The sequence below is a fragment of the Physeter macrocephalus genome, chromosome 11 (assembly GCF_002837175.3).
Source record: "Physeter macrocephalus isolate SW-GA chromosome 11, ASM283717v5, whole genome shotgun sequence".
Classification (NCBI taxonomy): Eukaryota; Metazoa; Chordata; class Mammalia; order Artiodactyla; family Physeteridae; genus Physeter; species Physeter macrocephalus.
The window spans coordinates 69,049,224-69,073,339 of NC_041224.1; the positions used below are offsets into that span (position 1 = coordinate 69,049,224).

General features: G+C 37.4%; 2 protein-coding genes across 13 annotated transcripts in view; both read right to left on the bottom strand.

The window, feature by feature from the left end:
* The window catches only part of HYKK (hydroxylysine kinase), a 29,541-nt gene extending 26,810 nt beyond the window's left edge, over positions 1–2,731 (bottom strand). For 8 of the 9 annotated variants that reach the window (XR_008618588.1, XR_008618593.1, XR_008618591.1 and 5 more), the window contains exon 1: positions 2,336–2,731. The gene's annotated coding sequence lies outside the window, so the exon portion shown is untranslated. Of the gene's footprint in view, positions 1–2,138; positions 2,314–2,335 lie in introns of those variants that run through there. The other variant, XM_028495885.2, reaches the window with a different exon arrangement.
* Positions 2,732–5,572: 2,841 nt separating this feature from the next.
* IREB2 (iron responsive element binding protein 2) overlaps positions 5,573–24,116 on the bottom strand; it is a 31,195-nt gene continuing 12,651 nt past the window's right edge. The window contains exons 6-17 of one of the 4 annotated variants that reach the window (XM_024128753.3): positions 22,450–22,566; positions 21,206–21,365; positions 20,286–20,421; positions 19,025–19,109; positions 18,510–18,666; positions 18,075–18,199; positions 16,321–16,425; positions 16,082–16,224; positions 12,723–12,870; positions 12,515–12,637; positions 9,860–10,045; positions 5,574–9,158 (exon numbers count right to left, since the gene is read on the bottom strand). In XM_024128753.3, the coding sequence (XP_023984521.1) occupies positions 9,048–9,158; positions 9,860–10,045; positions 12,515–12,637; positions 12,723–12,870; positions 16,082–16,224; positions 16,321–16,425; positions 18,075–18,199; positions 18,510–18,666; positions 19,025–19,109; positions 20,286–20,421; positions 21,206–21,365; positions 22,450–22,566 (1,596 nt within the window). In that variant the 3' untranslated portion in view covers positions 5,574–9,047. The other 3 variants (XM_028495145.2, XM_028495146.2, XM_028495147.2) reach the window with 3 other exon arrangements.

A 24,116-nucleotide genomic window follows, 5' to 3' on the forward strand; every position in this document is an offset into this window, starting at 1 on the left:
AGGCCCGCGTACCGCAAAAAAAAAAAAAAAAAAAAAAAAAAAAAAAAGGCTTTGTAAGAGACTGGCTAGGACAGGTGGTGGGGTGGGGTCTTAGGACTTTCTCAGAGCTCCCCAAATCAGAGCATACACCTGTTAATGTCTAATCACTTCAGATCTATGACAGCCAAAGTCCAACTTATTCCAGTGAAGGGAAAGGGATAAAATTCAGGGAGGTACACTAGGGCTCTCCTATATGACCCCCTCCCTGACTCAGCCCCAAGTCTATAGCCTGATGACTCAAGTGATAAGAGTATAAACCCCAAATGCCAGTCCCCTCCCCATCCCTCCTTGCCTGATCCTCCTAACCTAAGTGATTCCTCCTGCCTCTAAACTTGCATAGCCCCTTGTGCTGCTGTAGGTTTCCACCACCTGTTATAGTTATTGCATTCTTGCCAATTGCTTCTCATGTCTGCTTTCTGACCAGTGCATTTGCTTTCAGAAGCAAATTAAGTCGTTCAGATTTTGTTTACTAAAGACATGTGACAAAGCCTAAATGGGGTTTGAAATCATCTTTGCACCTGAAACTTCTGGGAACCAATATATCCCGTCACATTGTATATGGGCTTAAGACTTCACATGGGATTTTAACATTCCTTCTGGAGATTTATAAACAGGTGTAAGGCCCATATTCAGAATGTAATATGAACTAAAGCTTTAAATTCAAGACGAAATCCTGGAGTAATTTTTCAAATCCTAAAGCATTAAAGATGTCAGGATAACTCTGAATTTGATATGAATTATAAATACTTAAAGTTGGAAGGACCCTTAGAGGCAGTTAGTGAAGGCCAATCTGCCTTCCAGTCTAGAAAATGTTTGTATAACATTCTTGAATGGGGTTTGTTAAGCCTCTACATGAAGTGCCCTTGTTTTCTAAAGCAATGTAAAGCAATGTTGGCAGCTCTAGCCATCAAAAGACAGCTTGATGTAACAAAAAGTTGTGCTGGTTAAGTGTATTTTTACCACAATTTTTTTTTTAATGAAGAAAAGAGTTGCTCTGCTGGGAGAAATAAAACATATTTTATACCTAGCCTCTGAAATTTTGGACTATTCACATCTCCTCTAAAAGGGAGTTGGACTAGATCATCCTTAAAAATCCCTTCTAGTGCTAACATTCTCTTTCTAAAGTTCTTTCTTTTTGAGCTTAAATTTGCCTTTTTTCTTTGTCTACAAAGACTCCAAATTATGGAACTAATGACACAGATCAAGTCAGCTGCTGTAAGTAAGTAAATACAGAGAAATATGTTAAGAGATGTCTGTCTTAACCAAATGTCTTTTGTATGGGTGGAGGGGGCAAAGAAGGGAACTCAAATCCTGTAGGTAGTTGATCTATATTTCCTGCCAACAGTGTTTCACTTGGCTTCTGAGAAAGCACTTAGGAAGCAAATGTTTTCCAACTCCAGGGCTTATGCCAGAATCTCAAAACCTTTGTACTACAACCAGGGGAGCTGGACCTTAAACTCTGCACTTTGTGTAAAGTATAACAGAAAAGAAACAGGAGTCATTCTTGATTCCCCTCCCTCACTCTCAAAGTGTTACCAAGTCTAGTAAATTCTACCTTAGCATGTCTTCCAGATTGCTCTTCGTGACCTGCAATTCTTTCTGCTATGTCCTTCCAAGGTTGGAGAGCAAGGATTATACCCAGTAAATCTCTGTACCCCCAGCCCAGACTCCAGCCCAGAGTCTTACTAAATATCAGAGGAACTAACGAAAGGAGGGTTGCCTTTACTCAATAGGCTTATGGGGCCGATTACCCTCAAAGGGGATCAGGAAACAGAAAGGCAGGGAAACTAGAATCTGTAGTTTTTCAGACAACAACAACGGGTGCTGTGAGTGTCTTCCTTCTGGGTGAGAGGGAAAGAGTGGTGGGCGAGCGGGCTGCAGAAGAGTCAGGAAAATAAGGGAGGAGGAGGACACACAAGTTCAGAGCGTTATTACATTAGTGAGGTCCAGTCGAGCCCTAGAAATGGTTCCCACCAGACACCTGGCCGTGAGTGCCAGGCGCTGTACCTCCCCTCTGTCAGGGTCTCCACACAGGTCTGGCAGGGTTGGACCAGATGGCTTCTCGGGTACCTCGCCCCAATTCTGGGATCTCAACCCACCCCTTCTGGGTTACAGGTGCGATCCAGGGAGGAAGGTGACTTGCGCATCACCTACGCAGCGAGTCTGACGTGGATCAAGGACGGGAGAAGCCCGAGGCTCATGACTCCTGGCCCGACTTGCAGCAAGCCTCCCTGCTCTCTGGGCCAGCCTCCCAGAGGGTTCTGGGGTTCGTCTCTGCTTTCCCCACCCAGCTCACCCGCAACGACCCGAGGTCCTGAGGTGACTCCCACTCTCCAGCAGCCCGTGACTCTAGCCGCAGTCCTGCGCTCTAGCTCGGAGGTCTCGCCTGACTCGCAGCTCCTGCGTCCGCCCCTCGTCCTGGACCGAGAGTCCTGACTTCTGATTGGCTCCTCGAGATCCCACCGCCGCCAATCAGAGCAGACTCTTGGAAGGCGAGGCCCGTCCAGGCCGACCTGGGCTATTCCAGCCCTGTCCCAGGCCTGCCTAAGAGGCTGCGAACAGAAATTCCGAGATCGGGCTTCGGATGGTCTTTCTGCAATCCCGCCCCGCCTTCTCTCGGTGGTCACCCCAGTCAGAACTCGGGTACCTCGCTACAAAACTGGATTTCTTGTTTATGATTGGCTCTTCCAGATTCCACCCCGCCCCTCCCTTTGGTGAGTAGCCATTTAGCAGGCTTTCAGCTCTTGAGTGGCACCTTGCAGTTCCTCCCAGTCCACGTAGCTGTGGAGGCTTCTTGGCCTTATCTCAGGATTCTAGTTGTCTGGGTAGAATTCGCGTCCTCGTTTTTCTTCCTCGCCCTCCCTTCCCTCCAGCTGGAAACACGTATCCCAGACGTGGCCTCAATCCTGTCCCCCAAAACAACAAGAGTTCAGCTCGGAGGACCTGGGAGTTTGGCCTGGCAGCGTTCTGCACAGGACCTAGCTCTCCCGGGATACTGGAATGTTAGAACGTGAAATTGTCTAATTTATCAGTTATGTCCACACGTTCCTTGTATTGATGGGGAAACTGACGTCTAGAGGGCACAGAGCCTCAACCAGACCTGGTCACCCAACTTCTAGTTTAAGCTGTTGCACAGTGCAGAGTTTTCTATTCTCAAGATGTAAAGGAAGCGTGAAGGCCGCCCTAACAGGTCACCCGGGGGCTGAGGTGACCACAGTTCAGCTCTGGTGTGATAAGTGATTCATTTACACTGAGAAATAGAACTGGTAATTGGATCAGAGTCCTTATTTAGGTAGTTCTACCAGTGGATTCTCCCTCTGCAGGGAAGTGCAGAACCACATGATTATCAGGAGGCTGCCTTGGGAATCATAGCATAACAGCCAGGCTGGTTGGGTGACCTTAATTGTCAAGGTCACGTGGCTCTGATAGCCAGTTTGATATACGTCTGCAACCAAGCAGAACCTGATAGTACACTGTCTCTACTGGAGGAGAGTTCTAGACAATACTCATGTCTGCAACTTGGTCTGTTTTTGTCCATGCACATCCCTCTCTCCCCCTGTGCCCCCACGCCCCCCGCCCCAGGATACAGCACATTCTGGTTAGAGTGACCTTGATTGATTTGACTTGGTGGTTTCCCAAACCCCTATCAACCACCTATTGAGAGATCGACTCTTTTCTCCCTTTAGATATGGTTCCTATCTGCTTCACTTCTAATTTCCAAGTTGCAGGGCTTTTTTACAGCCCCAGGGCAACATTCTTGATGTCTCATTCCTTTAGGGTGTCAAAGACAAACTTTGATTTGGATTATCTGTAACCAGAGTCTGACTCCCAATGGCCTTGTTAGGCCCCTCTGCATTCTCTTCCCTCAGGCAGGTCCTGAATTCTCTCCACCCTCTCACTATTTCACCTCTATTGATCTGGTTAATGTCTTTAAGATACACTGCTCAGTCATATTACTGGGTCTAAGAGAATGAACATTTCTAAGGCTCTTAATACATGCTACCAAGTCATGTTTTTCCTCAATAATGCCAATATTGGATACCATGATAACGAAAAAAGTTCCAATCTGATAGACAAGAAATGTCACGTCACTGTTGAATTAACAAGTTTTTTCCTTCTCCACCTGGCCACTAGGACACTTAGGTATTGGCTCTCAAAGAGTTTAGTGATCAAAAATTGGAGTGAAACAAAATGAACAATCTGCAGAGTGAGTTATAGATATGATTTTATATTATAAAACATCCTATAAAACATAATAGCCCACTAGTTTTATGATACAACTATATATTGCAGGTTGTTTAAAATGCTAAAAATTCAGTGCCGTCATCATGTAAACACAAAATTCACAGAGACAACACAATTGTCATTACACAAGCAAATTCTGTGGGGATTACATATACATCTGCTTCTGCAATAAATGTTCCATTTTTGTATACTAAACACAAGCTTTATAATCTGATATTTTGGAAAACTTAACAGCCAAACAACTCACATCAAATTAAAACAAGCTGAAGCTAAACTAATTTATAATTAAAAAGCAAAAGTGGCATCAAGTGAAAACCATAAACTAAGGAAATGCAACACTGGTGTTGCACTAGGCTTCCTCGAAAACTCTGGATATTCAAATATTCAAACTATCACCATGTGTCTGTGTTGATACTGTAAAGCAAATAAATCTTAGGATACTTAATTGGAATCCTTAGAAAACTAATAATGTACTAATTTTAGTTTATGAATACCAAATTTTAGATTTCAATTAATCATTTAGGTTGCTATTAAGAGTGGGAGAAAGGGCAGATATTTTTAGATCAGTGGGCAGCTGACCATACTTACAAAACATTACTTTAGAGGCTCATGGCCCTGGCTCCCAGCTCCAGATGACTTGCTTCAAGAGAGTGCTGATGAATAGCCAGTGGAAGGAGGAAGTGACACCACCAGCTGGTCCTAAAGCATAAAGGCTCATGAAAACATAGCACCTCCATCCTGCATCCATCAAGAAAAGGCCCTTTCCTCCTGTAATACACAACTTTGTAGCATGAGATGAATTCAGTCCTAAATGTTCACTTTAACATTAATTACCTCCATAAAAAAAAATCTAGAGTATGGAGGTCATGTTCAGGGTAACTTGTGGAGGGTCCAACTTATTCATCAGAATGGGTTGCCTAGCACAGTCTCCCATCTCTTGAATGTTCAAGAAAAGGTCGCCCAGTTAGATGTTATTTAGACAAGGGATCCTGCTTTGGGTGAGAGATTAGTCTTTTCAACTCTAAAAATGTTATTCCATGAATCTAAGTACCTGTTGGAACAACCCTTGAATCAAGTTCAACTTTACTTATTGTTTCCTCGAGGCTATTCCTACTGCAAACTTTATCTTGGTTTTCATTCTTATTTTGGCAGTTATACTGGGAATAACTAATGTCTGAACATTTAAGTAACATGTTTGAAGAGAAATTTCTGGATGGTATCCTATTTCTTAAGTTATCACTTTATTTTTCAATTACCACTATATATATATATATATATATATATATGTATTTTTTGTGTGTGTGGTACGTGGGCCTCTCACTGTTGTGGCCTCTCCCGTTGCGGAGCTCAGGCTCCGGACGCGCAGGCTCAGCAGCCATGGCTCACGGGCCTAGCGGAACATGGGATCCTCCCAGACCGGGGCACGAACCCATGTCCCCCGCATCGGCAGGCGGACTCTCAATCACTGCGCCACCAGGGAAGCCCTACCACAAAATATTTTATAACAAGAGTAGTCAAATATGTGATAATACAATTTTCTTTATTAAAAATAATTTACAGCATCAGTAACATATACACAATTGTCTTCAACTGAACTTTGCCTCCAATATATTTCTATACAATACTTAAAATTATTGAACTTAAAACTGTTATACTGTTTTGTTGGCTTTAAATAATAGACAATGATTTATATTTACTTAAGTGAGATATATGGTTTCATAATTACATACTATGTGTAAAATTGATAGAAACATCAGCACTATCACACTTTAGGGGAAAAGTCACTAAAGAAGACTAAGTCCACCTCCTTCCCCTCTCTTTTATAACTCCAAATCAAACTAAGATAGGGTCAACATCCAGTATCTTAGCACTTTCTCCTAAACCTAAAGGCAAAAGAAAGGTGTCTTTTAATTCAACCACAGAAAAATGTCAGTCAAATAATTTCTCCTCATCCTCTCACTCAACACTGAGAAGGCGAATGCACACAACACTGTTACCATATATGCAAACAACCAGAATTCTGATTTAGGTCTTAGCTGTACTTTTTGTCCTTTAGTACCACTGAAGTTTGATTCCCAGTGAAAAACTGAGCAATTTAGCTAAAGGGAGTCTAATACCTCTCATTCAAATGTCAGCTTGGAGATAAAACAGGAAGTAACAACTGTCATCTTGGAAACTTTTTAGGTATACTAATGGCAATTCAGTGACTGGATGACATTTTCAGCGATTAGCAACCCAAAGGCATGAAATATGGCAATGGTATGTAGCATAATGCTTCTTAAAATATAACAAAAATGCTGCTGTTGATAATGACCTTTGAAATTGTACTTTTTTTTTTTTTTTGGCGGTACGCGGGCCTCTCAGGGCCTCTCACTGTTGTGGCCTCTCCCGTTGCGGAGCACAGGCTCCGGACGCGCAGGCTCAGCGGCCATGGCTCACGGGCCCAGCCGCTCCGCGGCATGTGGGATCTTCCCGGACCAGGGCACGAACCCGTGTCCCCTGCATCGGCAGGCGGACTCTCAACCACTGCGGCACCAGGGAAGCCCTGAAATTGTACTTTTAAATTCACAACACTAATTTGCTTCTCTAAGGGGCCTACTATACTTCCTGCCACAATATTTGTGTATTTTTTTTTAGAACACAAAATTATCCAGATATATTCAACAAAGGAGATAAGTAAAACAATAAAAAGCAACAGGGGCCACATTTTTGCAAACAGAGAATTTGGCTGGAGGCAGAAATATAGGTGTGCTCTGGGACATACATCCATGACTCTCCTCACAAATTGATAGGCATTGCTTACCAAGCTTTTTGGTTCATTGTATATAAGCAAGAGATTAAGAGAACCTTGATTTTGTTCCTGAAATACAAGATCTGCTTGTATTATTACTGGACTAGGTAGACTGGAAATATAAATGCTTAATTCATAGCTGGCTAGCTTTATCATCTCTTCATCTCCTAGATGTGCTGTTTATGATGATGCCCAGGCCTCTGCCCGTAGGTTACATATTATAATACAGTATGGCTTAAAAATAAAACAGATGTTTTCCCCACACATAGCAATCTGGATTATCATTTCTTCAAAGCCTGTAACAGATATTTTAATGTTCAACTTGTAAATTCTCCATCCCTAATTCATGTTTTCATGTAAATTAAAAACATATGCACTGACAAATACACAGCATTATAAAATATCAAGAACACAATGTGATTTGAAAGTATCAAAGAAAATATTTATAAAAAATTTAAATAAAAGGGAAATCATTTTGCCAAACTCTAGTCCATCTAATTGTCTAAACACATATTTGCAGAATATTTTCGAAAGATTGTATGATTTGATTATGTGCAAAGTTCTCAGTGGTCTTCACCCACTGGTTTGGTAATTTCAGCATTTTAGCTTAAAACAATTCTTTATTCTGTGCAATGTGAGCTAATTCTGAATTGCAGTAACTTAACTAGGTCATATGATGATCTCCATGTGGGAAAAAAAATCACTACAATTAACCTTCTGCCTGCTAAGTTTAATTTCTTCATTTAAAAAAAAAGGTATAGGACTTTTTGGAATTAATTATCCAACCTTTTTCTTAAAAGTTGACAAACTTCTTGTTGACATAACATTTGATGTGATAAACAGACATGCAAACAGAGAAAATACAGTATTCAGACAGCAATAACTTAAGTGTTTTATCCTGACGGTTAGCAAAAGCATACATAATAGTATCATGCATCCCAGGTAAAATGATTCAAAATGACAGGAAATCGATTTAAATAATTAAGAAGTAACCAACATTTAAAAAATGTTTAGGGTTGAGCAACCATATAATTTAGGGAGGATAATTTAAAAATCTAGAGGAAATCATGTTGGCGTTTAATGATTAAATAAAAGTTCTCTTTAGCAACCATAAATGAGTGTGGAATTTTAGTTAATAATACCTAAAATATTAGGTTATAGGAAGTTACAGTATCACACAGAGTGAGCAAAATAATCCAATTACTATAATGCCATCTGAGGCTTGCCAGGGTCACAGTAGCAAATTACTGAAAAATTAAGGGCTGCATATGTGATACGTATTTTCACTGCCAATACATGGTGCTACGCAATCAATTGTATTCTGTAACAGTCCACCTTCTGATGTGGAGGAAACCTTGGCTGGATTGGACAGAATGACTGTGTATGGGGCAGGTTCTATCCCTTGCAGTTAGACTGAGACTTAGGATAACCCTGGCTTATATTACAAACTAAGAATGACAACTATGTGCAACTCAGTTCTGAAAAGGAACGAATATATCTGAAAATCCACTTATAAATCAGATTTCACCTTCCACAATTTTAAAGTTATCTGGCTTGTTATATTTCAATCTGCTACTCTTAAACCAACAAACAGTAGTATACAGTTTTATAGGTGCAAAACAAAACAAAGACTTCAGGAAGGTTACTCATATAAGAACCTTTAACACAAGTTCAAATTCTGCCTTTATTTACAAAATGGTCTGATAAAATATCCCCCCATACTTACAGGCCTCTTCCACAACACACTTCACACGCTGATTTTAGCAATGTTAATAGCACCATTCGTATATTATTTAAAATCAAGAAGATTTCATTTCAGTCACTACGTTGATTCATAATCATTTACATCCATGGATGAGATAAGTGAGCATACTGGGACTATCTGCAGCTCCATGGTAAGGATTCCTGGGTCCAGCACAAAAGGCTTTGTTTGCAGTTACCAGTTATGAAAGGTATCCATGGTGAGGAGATACTATGAGAATTTTCGTGCCACAAAGTTTAATAATCCTCCATGTTTGAACAATGTTATTTCCACATCATTTTCAAAGGAAGCAATCACGCTGAATACTTTTCCAGTGCTTGTCTTTAAACAAACAAAAACATCTCACATGAGTGGTAAAATCTACAAAGTTTTACTTAGTGGTTAAGACCATCTGTCTTCATATTCAATGACTATACTCACATTCTGTCTGAGAAACATTTCTCCTGCTTGAAAACACCTAAGATACCAAACCACAGGCTTCACAGCTAAGTACAAAAACATGTTATTTTCATCCCTAATTCTAAATAACAAGTATCGTATCACCTAAAACATTAAATCAAATGATTTCGATTTTGACTTACTAATTAGGGAAGTTGTTATCATGTTCATTTTATGTTAAATTAAATATTCATTGCATATAATATTGCTACTCTTTTTCCTTGGTTGTAAAGTCTGTGTTACTCTAACCCTGAACACTCAATTTTGGCTTCTCCTAAAGTGGTGTACGTGCCTGGGATAAAATTAGATCAGGACAGAGAGAGCTGATAATGAGGAAAAGGAAGTTAACGCATGTAATTGGAAGTCCATGTCTTCTTTCTGGACTAAGTATACAGTGTTTTCTACTTTTCCTCGGAGAACATCAACTATATTAACATCGGTTTAAGTACAGAGCCTTCTTAAACTACAATTTGTTCACTAACTGACATGAGTACGCAATTTACAGTAATTGTTTCTTACTCAATTTACAACTATCTATTTAAATATATAGTACACAATCATATATTTGAGAATTTTAGATATACCTTTATATTTAATGTAACTCCAGGAGACAGTTCTTCAGGAAATGTTAAAGAAAATGTTTCTCTGCCAGAGAGGCCCAAAGAATCTGCATTTTCTCCTGGAAGGAACTGAAGTGGAGCTATGCCAATTCCAATCAAATGATCTTTGTGAATTTTTTCATAACTTTCAGCCAAAACAGCTTTCACACCCTGTAACAAACATGCATTTTATTTCCTCCATTCATCTCTGAAAGTTGCTTTACTGAGCATTTTAAAAGGAAAAAAATTCTACTTTTGGCTTTTCTGTAAAAACTTTAAACGCAATACCCCATACTAAAGGTCAATGTTATATCAAAATATTTAAAGAAATCTTTTATAGGTTATTTTTCTCTAAGTAGCTCCTTAACTCCTTCTAACTGCCCCTCGGCCACTCCAGGGTTAAGTACTGCCAGTGCCTACCATATAGTAAGAGCTCTCTATAATTGGGGGCGGCTGCTTTAAACTCAAAAAGGGCTCAGGAGGATTTGTTTAATTATGGTAGATCTAACATATGTGTTCATCAACACTCCCTTTTAAATTGCCACTAAAATAAAAGAATAAAGAAGTGTAAACCCATAGCAACAAAGCGAATAGGATGTGCAAATTCTATAAATATTTAGAAAACAGAGACAGGTAACTGACTTAGCAGACAATGTTGAAACTACAAACTGATAAACTGAAACTAGGGTGACACCAGTAACATCTGAGTCAATTTGCAACAAAGAACCTAGAAAAGGCTTGAGACTCAGAGGCACGAGGTTCTCAGAACACTGGGATACTAATTAGAAGTCTATAAAAAGCAGTAAGCTCTCCAGCTCAGTTCCCACTCAAGAGAGGAGGCTATTCTCCGGACAAAATCAGCTAAAAACCCATGTTTCTCTACTTTTTTTCATTATTATCCTCCTAAGGAGTTTTAGACATTTCCCTTCTAATCACATCTTCCTCCTCATTGCTCACCCCCCCCAAATTTAATATCACAAATATACTGTGTATGTTTATATATGTATATCTATACTTCATACATAAAAAGAGTAAGATTTTGTTGCACCCCTTGGGAGTGCCATCACCCTATAGAGGATGGATGCTCTAGACTGAGGAGGAACACTAGGCTCACAGGAAGGCTGGGTGAGAATACGATCAGAAATGGGGGGAGTAAGTCTGTTTCTTCAATGGCTCTCCTTCCATGAAGAGATTGAATGGCCCAGAGAAAATATTTACAGATACTAACATATAGGGCTATCTCAATGAAAAAGGTAGCTTATCATCAGTAAGGCCCACTAACAAAACGCAGCGCACAACTACAGCTTGTAATCAGTTTTTTAATGTCTAACTGAATGGACAGCCAAGGATCAACAGCTATATGAGGAAAGCCCGCAACAACAACAAAAGCTAAAAAAACTTGAGGAAAAAAAAGGGAACCTATACCTATAATTAATATTCACAATATAGACCTACCTTGTTTTTATTGAGCTTTGCAGATACTATGTTTTTTAACAAATTGAAGTTTTTTGGCAATTCTGTGTCAAGCAAGTCTACAGGCTCCATTTTTCTAACAGCATTTGCTCACTTCATGTATGTGTCACATTTTGGTAATTCTTATAATATTTCAAATGTTTTCATTATTATTTTATTTGTTATGGTGATCTGTGACAAGTGATCTTTGATGTTACTATACGACTTGCTGAAGGCTCAGGTGATGGTTAGCATTTTTTAGCAATAAAGTATTTTAAAATTAAGTTAATGTACATTGTTTTTTAGACATAATGCTGTTGCACACTTAATAGACTACAGCACAGTGTAAACATAACTTTTATATGCACTGGGAAACCAAAAAACTTGTGCAGCTCGCTTTATTGTGATAATCACTTTCTTGCAGTGGTGAAGAACCGAAACTGGAGTATCTCTGTGAAGTATGTTGGTACTTAAAATTATTATCTTACAAAGACGAAAGAATTACTTATTCCCACAACTCCTTAGAGTATTTACATTTTAAGGGGGAGGGGAATTAAAGATTCAAAACAAATGACGTTTGTATGATTATGATAGCTATGAGGGCTGTATTTTGACCAGCCTTTTGAACAACTACAATTGTAAAGAGAAGCACAGTATGAGTATGAAATGGCAGAGAGCACACGTCACAGGACTATTCTCTCCAACAGATCCCCTATTTGCTCTTCAACAAGGAAACAGTCTCAGCAGAAATGCCTTCCTAGCAGACAGCCAGGGACCAATATCACCTATTTGGAAAAAGATAAAAGTAAAACGTGGCCCACTATCTCTGAGTCGTTAACCTTTGATGGAGCAAATCAGAGAAAATTAAATGAAAAGGGGGCAAGTAAAACTACCAATGGGTATAAATAATTATTATTATAAAGCAATAATTTAAGACAGAATATCCTTTCCCTCTACCACATTTATTTTCACAAATAAGACTGATGTAGGTTTAATTAAATTCAGAGTATTAAAATGCAACTAGATTAGTACAACATATTATATAAGGTCACTTAAAAACACCCACAGATGAGACCCAAGTAGGCATAAAAAGTCTAAATGAACAAAATGAACTTTGACAGGATGTTACTGACAAAAGGGAATATTTAAAACTCTTTGAAGTTTAAGATAAAATTTAAGAATCAATACCAGCAAGTATGGTCCTTTGGCAGCCCAATCTCTTGAATTTCCTGAACCATATTTCTTCCCTGCTAAAATAATCAGTGGGATACCTTCCTTCTGGTACAGCTCTGCAGCCTCAAACACATCTAGCTGTAGATTAAAACAAACATAAGAAATTTTAATACAAATTTTGATCTAGGTAGCAACTGCCTAAATACTCTGTATACATCCTTACCGTCTGTCCTGATGGAAAATGAACTGTTTTGGGAGCTGGTTTCCCAATGAACTTATTAAAAAGCTTGATATTTGCAAAAGTGCCTCTTGTCATCACAGCATCATTTCCTCTTCGGGCTCCATAAGAGTTGAATTCACGAGGGGTAAGGCTGCAACAAAGTTATGAAAGTTAGTTTTTATTTTAGATGGAAAATAATCACATTATTAAACTGTAAAACTTACTCATAAACACTTTTTTATCATGGAAAATTTCAAGCATGCACAAAAGTAGAGAAAACAGAACAGTGAATACCCAGGAGCCTATCACTACTCTACAATAATCAATTCATGGAATCTTTATTTCTTCTATAATCATCCTCCATTAGACTATTTTGAAGAAAACTCAGATATCATATTTTAACTGTATACATTTCAGTACGTTTCTCTAAAAGATACGGACTTAAAAATACTACCGTGTTACAAACAAAACCCTCCGAACTTCCTAATACCAGCTAGCCAGTCAATATTCAAATGTCCCTGGTTTTCCTATTACTTTTTTAGTTGTTGGTTTGCTCCAATCAGATCCAAATATGGTTTATAAATTCACCCAGTTGATCTCAAGTCTTTTTTAATCTATATGTTCCCTCTACTTTTGTGTCCCCTCTTACACTTTATCTAAAGAAATTAGGTCATTCGTAGTGTAGTTTCCTGTATCTAGACTGTGCTGACTGCATCTCCAGAGTAACATTTCATATGTTGTTCTCCCTCCTGTATTTCTTGTTAACCAGATGTCAAATCTAGTGACTTGACAAGATTTGGGTTTTTAATTTTTGCAACAATGCTGCATAGGTCGTACTTCCATCAGGAATACATGATACCCAGTTTTCTCTTTCTGGAATGCTACCAGTGATTGATCATCATTGTCTAGACTGCATTAGGGACTGCAAAATGATGATACTCTATTTCTCTTATTCCTTCTTCATTTTTTAGCTGGAAAACATCTATGAAGACAAACTTTCCTTCATCAATGATTTGGTTATAATGAAATACCTTCCATACAGAAAAGACTTTATTGTTAAATAATGAGATGGTTTCCCATCATCTTCCAAAGGTAACTTGGAGTTTTAAATTTTTCTCTTTTGGTATTATTATGAACTCATGGATTTAAACATATTCATTATGTTTCAACCCATTCCAGTTACTATTCTTTTTTTTTTTTTTTTTTTGCGGTACGTGGGCCCCTCACTGTTGTGGCCTCTCCCGTTGCGGAGCACAGGCTCCAGATGCGCAGGCTCAGTGGCCATGGCTCACGGGCCCAGCCGCTCCGCGGCAAGTGGGATCTTCCCGGACCGGGGCACAAACCCGTGTCCCCTGCATCAGCAGGCAGATTCTCAACCACTGCGCCACCAGGGAAGCCCCAGTTATTATTCTTTATTGATGCTCAACATGTCCCATCTTTGAGCAGTGACAGATTCAAGTTGGCTCCTGAGACCTTTTGACAGAAAGCCTGGAAGTTAATTGTAGTTTGGTGGGAATTAAAACACTCTTTGGTGGTCTCTATAGCTCTTTTGCTTTTGGTATAAGACATCTAGAATCATCTTGTATATTTTCCAGGGCCAAACCTGGAATCAACCATTTCTCTAAGACAAATTGGTTGCTTGTCCTAAGAATTGGTATTTAGACACCATTATCTGTGTGCTATGGGTATTCATTGATACTGGATTGGTTACTATATAAATGACCTTTCAGGGACAAGAGAAAACTGAGCATAAGCATCTCAACAATCAACAACCAACTTCCATCAGTCTCTAATTTGGTCTTTTATGTAAAGACAACAAATATTCTTCTAATTTAAACATCTTATCTCAGGATGTACATTTAAATACTGTACTTCAGGATGGAGATGGTGAGGGGTTTGAGTGTCTTTAAAAATAAAATTTTTAACTGACGAAAACTACGGTATTAACTGTGCTAAGAAATCCATATCAGCAATTACAATAAATATAAAAATCGTGTATTTGAGAGAAGTGGTGGCTTTTTCTTTGGGGTGGGGGTTGGAATCTTTGTCACAATTACGACCAAGATGGAAACCACCTTTTAAAAAATATTTGGGAGAAATAAAACTTATTTTATTTCTCACCACTATGAACAAATGCCATGTGTAAAACAAACTGATTTATCTTCATCAAATTACACCAAATGGAGTTGCTATTAGCAATTTCTACCAAAAAGTGTTTTAATTCCCACCAAACTACAATTAAGTAGAAAATAAATTCAAACACAGATTTCACAATAGCACTAATGAGATTACAGTAAGAGCTATGCAGTATTACATGTCAAACCAAGCTATGTAGCACTGATTTTTATATGATATTTCAATGAAAAGTCTTATCATTTGCATAGCTCAAGCATCAAAAAGCTAATCAGAAAAAAAAAAAAAAAAAAAAGCTAATCAGGCAGCAATACCACAAATTCTACCTTTAGCAAAATTTTGTCTCTGGTGTCAAAACAGTTCTTTGATAACCGAGCAACTCTACGTTATTAATCACACAGAAATGAAACAAAATCTTTCTAGTTTTGGATTTATATATCCTATGTAAATGATCTCCTTTACATTCACATTTATTATTCTTGTGAAATTTTACACTCAAGAAGCAGAAATTCATTGTCTTTTGATTTGATACAGATCAAGCCTAGCTTCACGCTTGTACATTTTATAGCCCCAAATACACACATTTAAATTGTGCAGTCCGGGCTTCCCTGGTGGCGCAGTGGTTAAGAATCTGCCTGCCAATGCAAAGGACATGGGTTCGAGCCCTGGTCTGGGAAGATCCCACATGCCGCGGAGCAACTAAGCCCGTGAGCCACAACTACTGAGCCTGCACGTGTAGAGCCTGTGCTCCACAACAAGAGAAGCCACGACAACGAGAAGCCCGCGCACCGCGATGAAGAGTAGCCCCCGCTCGCCGCAACTAGAGAAAGCCCTCGCACAGAAACGAAGACCCAACACAGACAAAAATAAATAAATAAATAAATAATTTAAATTGTGCAGTCCAACACTGGAAGATGGTTAGAACCATCAGGCTTTATTTGGTAGGTCAAACCAATCTGACTTTTCAACAAAGTAGCACTGAAAAAGAAAACTCCGGTTTCCAATTAGTTGTTTATTTAATGGACAAGGGCTCAATTAAAAATTTCAATTTCTAAGTTACAAGCAAAAGCAGGTACAATAGGTATCCCAGTTATTGCTTAGGTCAAATACATAGACAATCAGACACCATGATAGCATGTAATTTACTGGATAAAGGAACATGACCAGTAAATGCCTCTTAATTAATGAGAAAGATAAAACAAAAACAGCCTATAACCATGTACACATACCCTCTGTTTGTCAAATACTTAGCAGCAGGACTACTCCTAGCAATGCTTCCAGCAGGTGATATATGATCTGTCGTGACAGAGTCTCCCAGATATAATAAGACATGGGCATTTTCAATAGGCTGGAGTGCAACTGGCTCTTTGGTCTAAAAGGTAAAAAATGTTGAAGGCATTTAACTCTTCATGAGGTTTTTTAAACTTCAAACAATTTTTAAAATATCAAATAGTAAAAAAGTACTTACAAGCTTATCAAAAAATGAAGGACATCTGATATAAGTAGACTTTAAATCCCATGGAAACAAAACTGAATCTGGTACTTCTAAAGAATTCCACCGTTTATTTCCCATCTGTGAATATGGTTTTGGTTGATAAACCAAAAGAAAGATAAAATGGAGTCAGAAAAAGAGGTTTATGAAAATGAGAAAATTAACATAGTACTTAGGTTAGAATTAAAAAAAGAAAATAGGCCTCATCCATTTGGAAAGAAAGCTAAGATACTGCATTCTATAAAATTATGACATTTTTGGACTGAATTGATAAAATTTGCTCATCGAATTCCAGCACACCAGATTTTCAGGAATGCCCTAAGAGTTAAAGTTTCAATACAAACTGAATGTGAAACACTTTACAGAACCCCAGAAAAGCTAAAGAATTTAGAAAGATCTAAACATGTTGCTTAACTTAAACAAAACATTAAATGTGTTTTGGGGTATACTTTTAATATTTAAGAATATTTTCATGGAGAAAACCTTTCTTTTTTCCAACATATTTGTCCTCCATCACTGTATTATTAGTCCTGCCTTCAAACTATGTTCAAAATCTCACCATTACTCACCACCTCCACTGCTACCCCAAGTGTTCCATGCTATTACCATTTTTTACTTTGGACTGCTACATACAGTAGGTCCTCCTGACTCTATCCTTCTTATTACTCAACCCTCTTGCCCCAATATAGTTTCAATTCAAAGACAGTGCAATCTTTTTGATTATGACACTCCTGCTCCACACCTTCTAATGGCTCCCCATCTCACTTCAGAGTAAAAGATTAAATTTTAATAATGGCCTAAAATTCCCTATGTAATCTGGACATCATTTCCTACCACCATCCTTCTTACTTCCTATGTTCTAGTCACACTGCCTTCATTATGGTTCCCTCCTTAAGGCCTTTACACTGGTCCCTCTACCTGGTAAGCCCTGTTCTTTGTTCAGATATATGACTAACTTGTTCACCTCCTTCAAAACTTTGCTCAAATACCATGTTTTCAACTATCCTATACAAAACTGCAATCTACTCCCCAAATTTTACACAATTGGTTCTCTTTACCCTGTTCTGTAATTTTCTACAGCACTCATTACTTTTTAACATATTGTATAATTTACCTAATTATTCTGTCTACAGTTTACTATCTGCCTCTCCCCTTGAGAACTTTGTGTTTTCTTCACTGATATATTCCAAAAAGCTAGAAGAGTGCCTGGCACATACTTAGGGGCTCAATAAATATTTGTTAAGTGAATAACTATCATTTTTGCTCTCATATTTATATTCTAAGTTCTTTTTAAAAAGTGTGAATGTATGTATTAGCTTCTAGATACACAAAACATCTCCGGAACGATGCTTAAGAAACTGACATAACTGGTTGCCTTTGAGGAGATAAAGTAGATGGCTAAGGAATGGGTGGGAGGGAGATTTCAATGTCTGCTCTTATTTCTTTTGAATTTTGAACCATTTGAATGGGAACAACAAACAAGGGCAGTTTCTATGAAGTGTGTCCATGTTCAGGATGCCAAATATAAATGTTTGCTATACATTTCTAATGAGTAAATAAATCAATTCTGATACTCTTAGATATTAGAGATTCCAGATACAAAATGTCACTCATTAAAAACTGTGTATTCAAAATAATGTAATTTAAATTTTGATTCTATTCAGAAAGATACATGAAATAAAGAAACACTGCCACTTTATTAAACCTTTTAAGAAACAAATGAGTCTTACCTCTGTCTTCTCTTTTAATGCTTTAAACATGGATAATACAACATGTTCTTCCTCTATCTGATGAACTTCTTCTCGACTAGGCCAAATATCATGTAGGTAAATATTCCTGCCAGTAGCGTCAGTACCTGGTGAAAATTTTTCATATGAAATTTAGTATAAAAAGTAACTCCCTCAGAACGTTCACATCTTTTCAAAGACACATCATAGAAACCAAGTATATTATTCAACAAGAGTGCTTCAGGTGTAAGCAGCTGAAAGAACTAATTACTGGCACATTATATATTCTTCATATGAATCAAAAATTAATAATGCATCATGATAAGATTTTCTGAAATAACTCAAAAAATGAACAGTCTAGGAAACATTTCAAAAGTACAACTTTTGGGGAAAAAAGTGTGCGCAGGTATATATGTATACATATAAAGGAAAAGATACCTAAAGGCTCTGTCTGGAAATCTATATTCACTGTGCCTGCTATGGCATAAGCTACCACTAAGGGTGGAGAGGCAAGATAATTGGCACGAACACAATCACAAAGACGACCTTCAAAATTTTTATTTCCAGATAAAACTCCACAAGTAACCAAATCACCCTGAAAAACAAAAAAACAAAAAACACGAATGTATTCAGGAGATGGTACAAATCTGGATAATCACATATAAGAAATCTCAAATATTACACTTCTGAGGGCATGATAACCAAAAGCATTATTTCCAATTATTAGGTACAGAACTATCAATACTGTAAATAAACTAAAATAATTCCTTACACTATTAAGGAATTAGTTCAAGGTTCTAAAAATGACTTCAAAGAATCATTTTATGATTGATAGGTTACTCTTCCCAAGAGATGCAAGGACTACAGAAACATAAATACATTAATATATATTTTTGATAATAGTGAAACAGAGGAAAAAACATTTGGATGTCTTACTGATCCACACAGTTTACCTGTTTTACTGCATTTAAAACTGCTTCTGATAAGGGTGCTGTATTTCCCACACATGTTGAACATCCATAGCCAACTATTTCAAATCTGCATTTCAAAAAATAAATGTGATTGGACAGAAAATCACAACATTTGTAAAGAAAGGACAAGTCTTATCTTTCATTTCCATCACTGTAGTAAGATTGCTGAAGAGAATATTCACAACACACAAACCTCATCAACATGTTCATTTCACTGCTTTTGAGCAATCAAGTCTGACCCTCAGGCATGCTATCTGTACTGAATGCAAACCTCTGAAGAGCCCTGATACTTAGGACACTCCCTAGTTAAATATGGTTAACTAAATCTGACACAAAACTTATCACACTACGTTAGAAAATTCTTCAGATACTACTCGCTAGGAATGTAACAGGACCATTCAAAAAATCGATATTATACTTTCCTCCAAAGGGGTTTAAAGTGTCATATATCAAGAGGACCTGGCTGCAACAATCCGACCAAAGGCCCCCAAAGAGGCACTGTAATTGGGTACTCTGATAGGAGTAATCTTTTAATTCTCAACCAACTAAACCCAAGAAAAGCTCCTGACAAAAACTCCAAGATGATATAACTTAAAAATTACAGGTATAATCCTCAAAATTACTTTCAGCTGCTCTTCTAAACAAAGAAAAAACCCTAAAACTTGGCAGTTTTGCAAAAGAATTGATTTACATAAGACACTATGTTCCAAAATACACAGTGAAAACACAGCTAGCATCAATTATTTTTTTTGCGTACATAAAAAATATAAGTTATTTTCTCCAAAGTTCAGGGACAACTTAACCTATGCTTAATGGATACAATAATCTCACAAAACCTCAATTAAGACAATTTACTCAGTTAATGCAACCTATAAGATCTCACTCTGTTCTGAAAACTGATGATCTACATGACTCATGCAAATTATGCAGTACTTGGTACTATCCCTTACCTGTCTGTCACTGTTACTTGGTTTTACTTGTTTGTCTTGTGTTTCCATCTTTAAATTAGAGATCACATCTCCTACTTCTTTGTAGCCAACACAATGCCTTGCTGCTCATTGAATATGCCTAGTAAATGTCTGCTGAGTGCTACGGCCTCAAAGATTTTGTGTTAATGGCAAGGCAACAAGTAGAACTAAAACGGTTTTTTCTATCTTCTTTTTGTATATGAAAGGTCCTAACACGTACTTTCAATCACTGCTGAATACCAATGTCAATATAAAGAGTGGTAACCATCACTTACCCGAGCTTACTAAGATATGGTAATACTCCACTTGAACTGAGGTAATGTGTAACCATCCCACTGCCTGGAGATAAACTTGTTCTTATATAAGGTTTAACATGCAGACCAGCTTCAACAGCTTTTTTAGCCAAAAGACCTGCAACAGTAAATAAACAATAATTTATTATGGCAATGTTTCTCTCCCTCTTTCCCTCATATTAAAGTAGGAAGTAAGAAAGGGTTTATGGTTTATTTTACAGGTCACCTCCAATACAGGTTAGGGTAAAAGTCTAAAATTCACACATTTACTGCCATTATTTTGTTCACTTTATTCTACTGATTTGTTTCATTTAAAACAAATAAATTGTGATAGATATACTAGCTTTTACGTTATAAATTATTAATATACAATCTGATATCACGGCATCATGCACACAAATGGAAAAGGATATATAACATCATGTACACATATAACACATATCATTAAATGAACAATTTTAAATGCTATAATCGTAATGAACTAATAGCAATTTAACATTTATTATACTTGATTTTATACAATTAATGAATTGTTCCATGTACATACAATTGATTTCATTTATATTCCTTGTCAATAATCTTTTACTTCCTTTGTGTCTCAACTGAATCTAGTACACTGCTATGGTAAACGTCTAGTAGATCAAGAGATCTGCTAATTAACTATACTTCTAAATTGACAGAAAAAACAGATACAACCTAAAACTCAGACACGTTATAATTTTAAAAATTCACCTTCTTTGAAATAAAAAGAAAATTAATAACATAAATCAAACTTAGACTCCTTAAAACCTAATTAAAAACTCAGGTTCTCAATATCAAACACAGGCATCAATACTCATGCATAATCTAAGAAACAGAATGTGACTATAACAGAAAATGTATGGCTATAAACCACAACCTACCTGCAGCGAGCATGACAGATGGATTGCAATTATTGGTACAACTGATAACGGCAGCAATGACCACAGATCCATGAGACAGCTTATATTCACTTCCTTCATAATGAATAGAGACGATATCATTTTGCTTTTCAGCTGCAATTTGGAAGCCTTTAAATCCAACCTATACAAATTTGCACATAAATATAAACTAAATATCCTGGATATGTATAGAAAAAAAGACTGGTAGAAAATATGGCAGATCCTTGACATTTGATAAGTTCTGACTATTTGTGAGTGATGATGAAGGTCCATGACATTCAGTAGTTATAATTCAGCTGAAGCATAAATTTGAATAATCATGACAGGAGTCTGGTGGTGTTCCTAAGCTTTTATCTACTGAGTCCAGCCAACTACTCATGATCCAGATCTTATTTGGCTTTGCTGTTCTTTATTCATTGCTACTTAACAGTAATTCTCAAGAGATGGTACAAACTTTTTCTGTTAAAAATGGCCTTGAAGATTTGCTTCAAAATGATCCTGTGTGTCTGTATGTATGTAGAACAGATGAAGCAAGATGAGTTATGAGTTGGTAATTGTTGAAGTGAGGGACACAGGAATTCATTACACTATTTTATTCCTGTAGAAGTTTGACATTTTCCTCAAAAAAAAAAAAAAAAAAGTAAAAAGAAATTATACAAAGAAAGGCTCTGAAAAGAAAGCCAGCTACTAGTTCTCAGAATAGAAAAAGTGACAAGACTGAAGCCATGATTCTCAAGACGGGAAGTACAAACCCTGAAAGTCAAAGAGGTCACTTCATATTTAGTTAATTTACCAGACTTTAAGAGAGTAATCACAACAGTGTAGTGGTTTTGTCCTAGTCTGGGAAATCACAAAAGTCTAGAGCAGTGCTGCCCAACAGAATTTTCTGTGATGATGTAAATATTCAATAGTTATGCTGTCCAATACAAGAGCCATAGCCACATGTACCTATTCAACTTGTAATGAGGCTATCATGACTAAGAAACTCAATTTTTAACTTTAAATTTTTATTTAAATATACCCAATCAACCTCTGGTCCTCACAGTGGATCTGGGAACAAGCTCATGAAATGTCTGACTTGCACTTTGGACAGAGGCAAAGGAGGGGGCTGCTGGTGTGTGCCGATAACATATAAAAATACAGCAGTTGATTGAGTTCATGGGTCATCCTGCTAGTTCTTCACTACTTACTTAGCACAAAGTGTATTGACAAATAAGGTAATCTACCTTTTCATTTAAGCAAGCTTGGAAATCACTTTTCATATCGGTCAAAGCAACTCTATCCTGAGGTCTTTTTGGACCACTGACAGATGGAACTATTGAATTCAGATTAATCTGGATCACCTAGGAAATGAGAGAAAAGAGGGAGAAAAGTAATTAGAATTCGTAAGTACAGATTCCAACTTGAGTACTACTTTCTGATGCAGAATGAATATACTCACATTTGTTTTAATGCAATTTGTTTTAATGGTGATATACACTCCCAAGAAATATTTTAAAACAACTCCATTTAATTTATGAAACATAAAATATAAAAATTTGCTAAAAGACCAGCAGACCAGTATGCAAACTGGCACAACACCAACCATACAGTCTATATAAAATTTTTTCCCCCCAAATGGTTTTTTCCCACAAAGATAACACTGTCTTCACACATGCCTGATGATAAAGTAGATGCCTGTGCCAGCTAAGTTTATTGCTTCTGAGCTCCAAATTCATCCTTCTTTGCCTGCTCTGTGATAACAGAGGTGGGCTTAGTAAACATTTCTCCTTTCTCAGCTTGTACGATGTTAAGTCTGGTCAATAGAGAGTGCTTGGGGGACGCAGCAGAAAAGGGTTTTTCTACTCCTGGCTCTAGTTTAGCTAGCCAGGCCCCTGCAGACCATGCTTTTATTCCTTGGTTTAAAAAAAATCATATTTTATAAAAATTCCACCTCCCAGCTAGGTTTCTATTAATTTCTTCTGGTATTTCTACCATTTCCTTATGTACATTTTATTTGTGTATAATCAATTCAAACAAATTTTTCTTCACTATGGCTTTCATCATTATTTAACAGCCCTGTTTATTCTGGTTGAGCACAACCGAAACACCTGCTTTTCTTACACTTTTATTTCACGGATCAAGGTGATCCTAGTCTGTGTCTAAGTATGTATGAGTTTCTCTTGAAGTCAACATCCTGATGAATTTTAGTTTTATTTCTTATCATCTATCTGGTCAGGTTTTTAATAGGCACATTTATTCCATTTCATTATACCACCAAAATGTTTCAATTTAATCGTTCTTATTCTTTCCCTTTAAAAAAAAAATGTGGACAGAGCACTAGATTTGATAAATGGTACTGAAAGGTACCAGAAAATAATCAGAGAAGTTAACAGATTTGCCCAGAACGTCACACAAATTCAATTCCTATGGGTTCTATATGGCACTCAATATACTATATGTATTCACTTATTCACCTAACATGTTACTGAACATCCACTATGTGCCACGCACTCTTCTAGGAGCTGGGGACAGAGTGCCAAACAAAGCCAGGTGAAGTTCCTGTCCTCATGGAGCCTACTTGTATTCATTCTAGTGAGGGAAAGACAGGCAAATAATTATACAAATTGATAGGTATCAGGCAGGAATACAAGCTATGAAGAAAAATAAAGCTGGGTGAGAAAATGGATTTCCCAAGAAAAAAGAGCTTAACAGAGTTAACCATACCAATGATAACACCAAGTTGATTTAGATCCCTGACACAGTTCTAGAAAGTGAATTTTATTACAACTTTCCTGAAAGTGAATTCTACCTACTTCAATATAAATTTCCAAAAGATAAGAAATATTTGCTTAGGGGGCTTCCCTGGTGGCGCAGTGGTTGCGTGTCCGCCTGCCGATGCAGGGGAACCGGG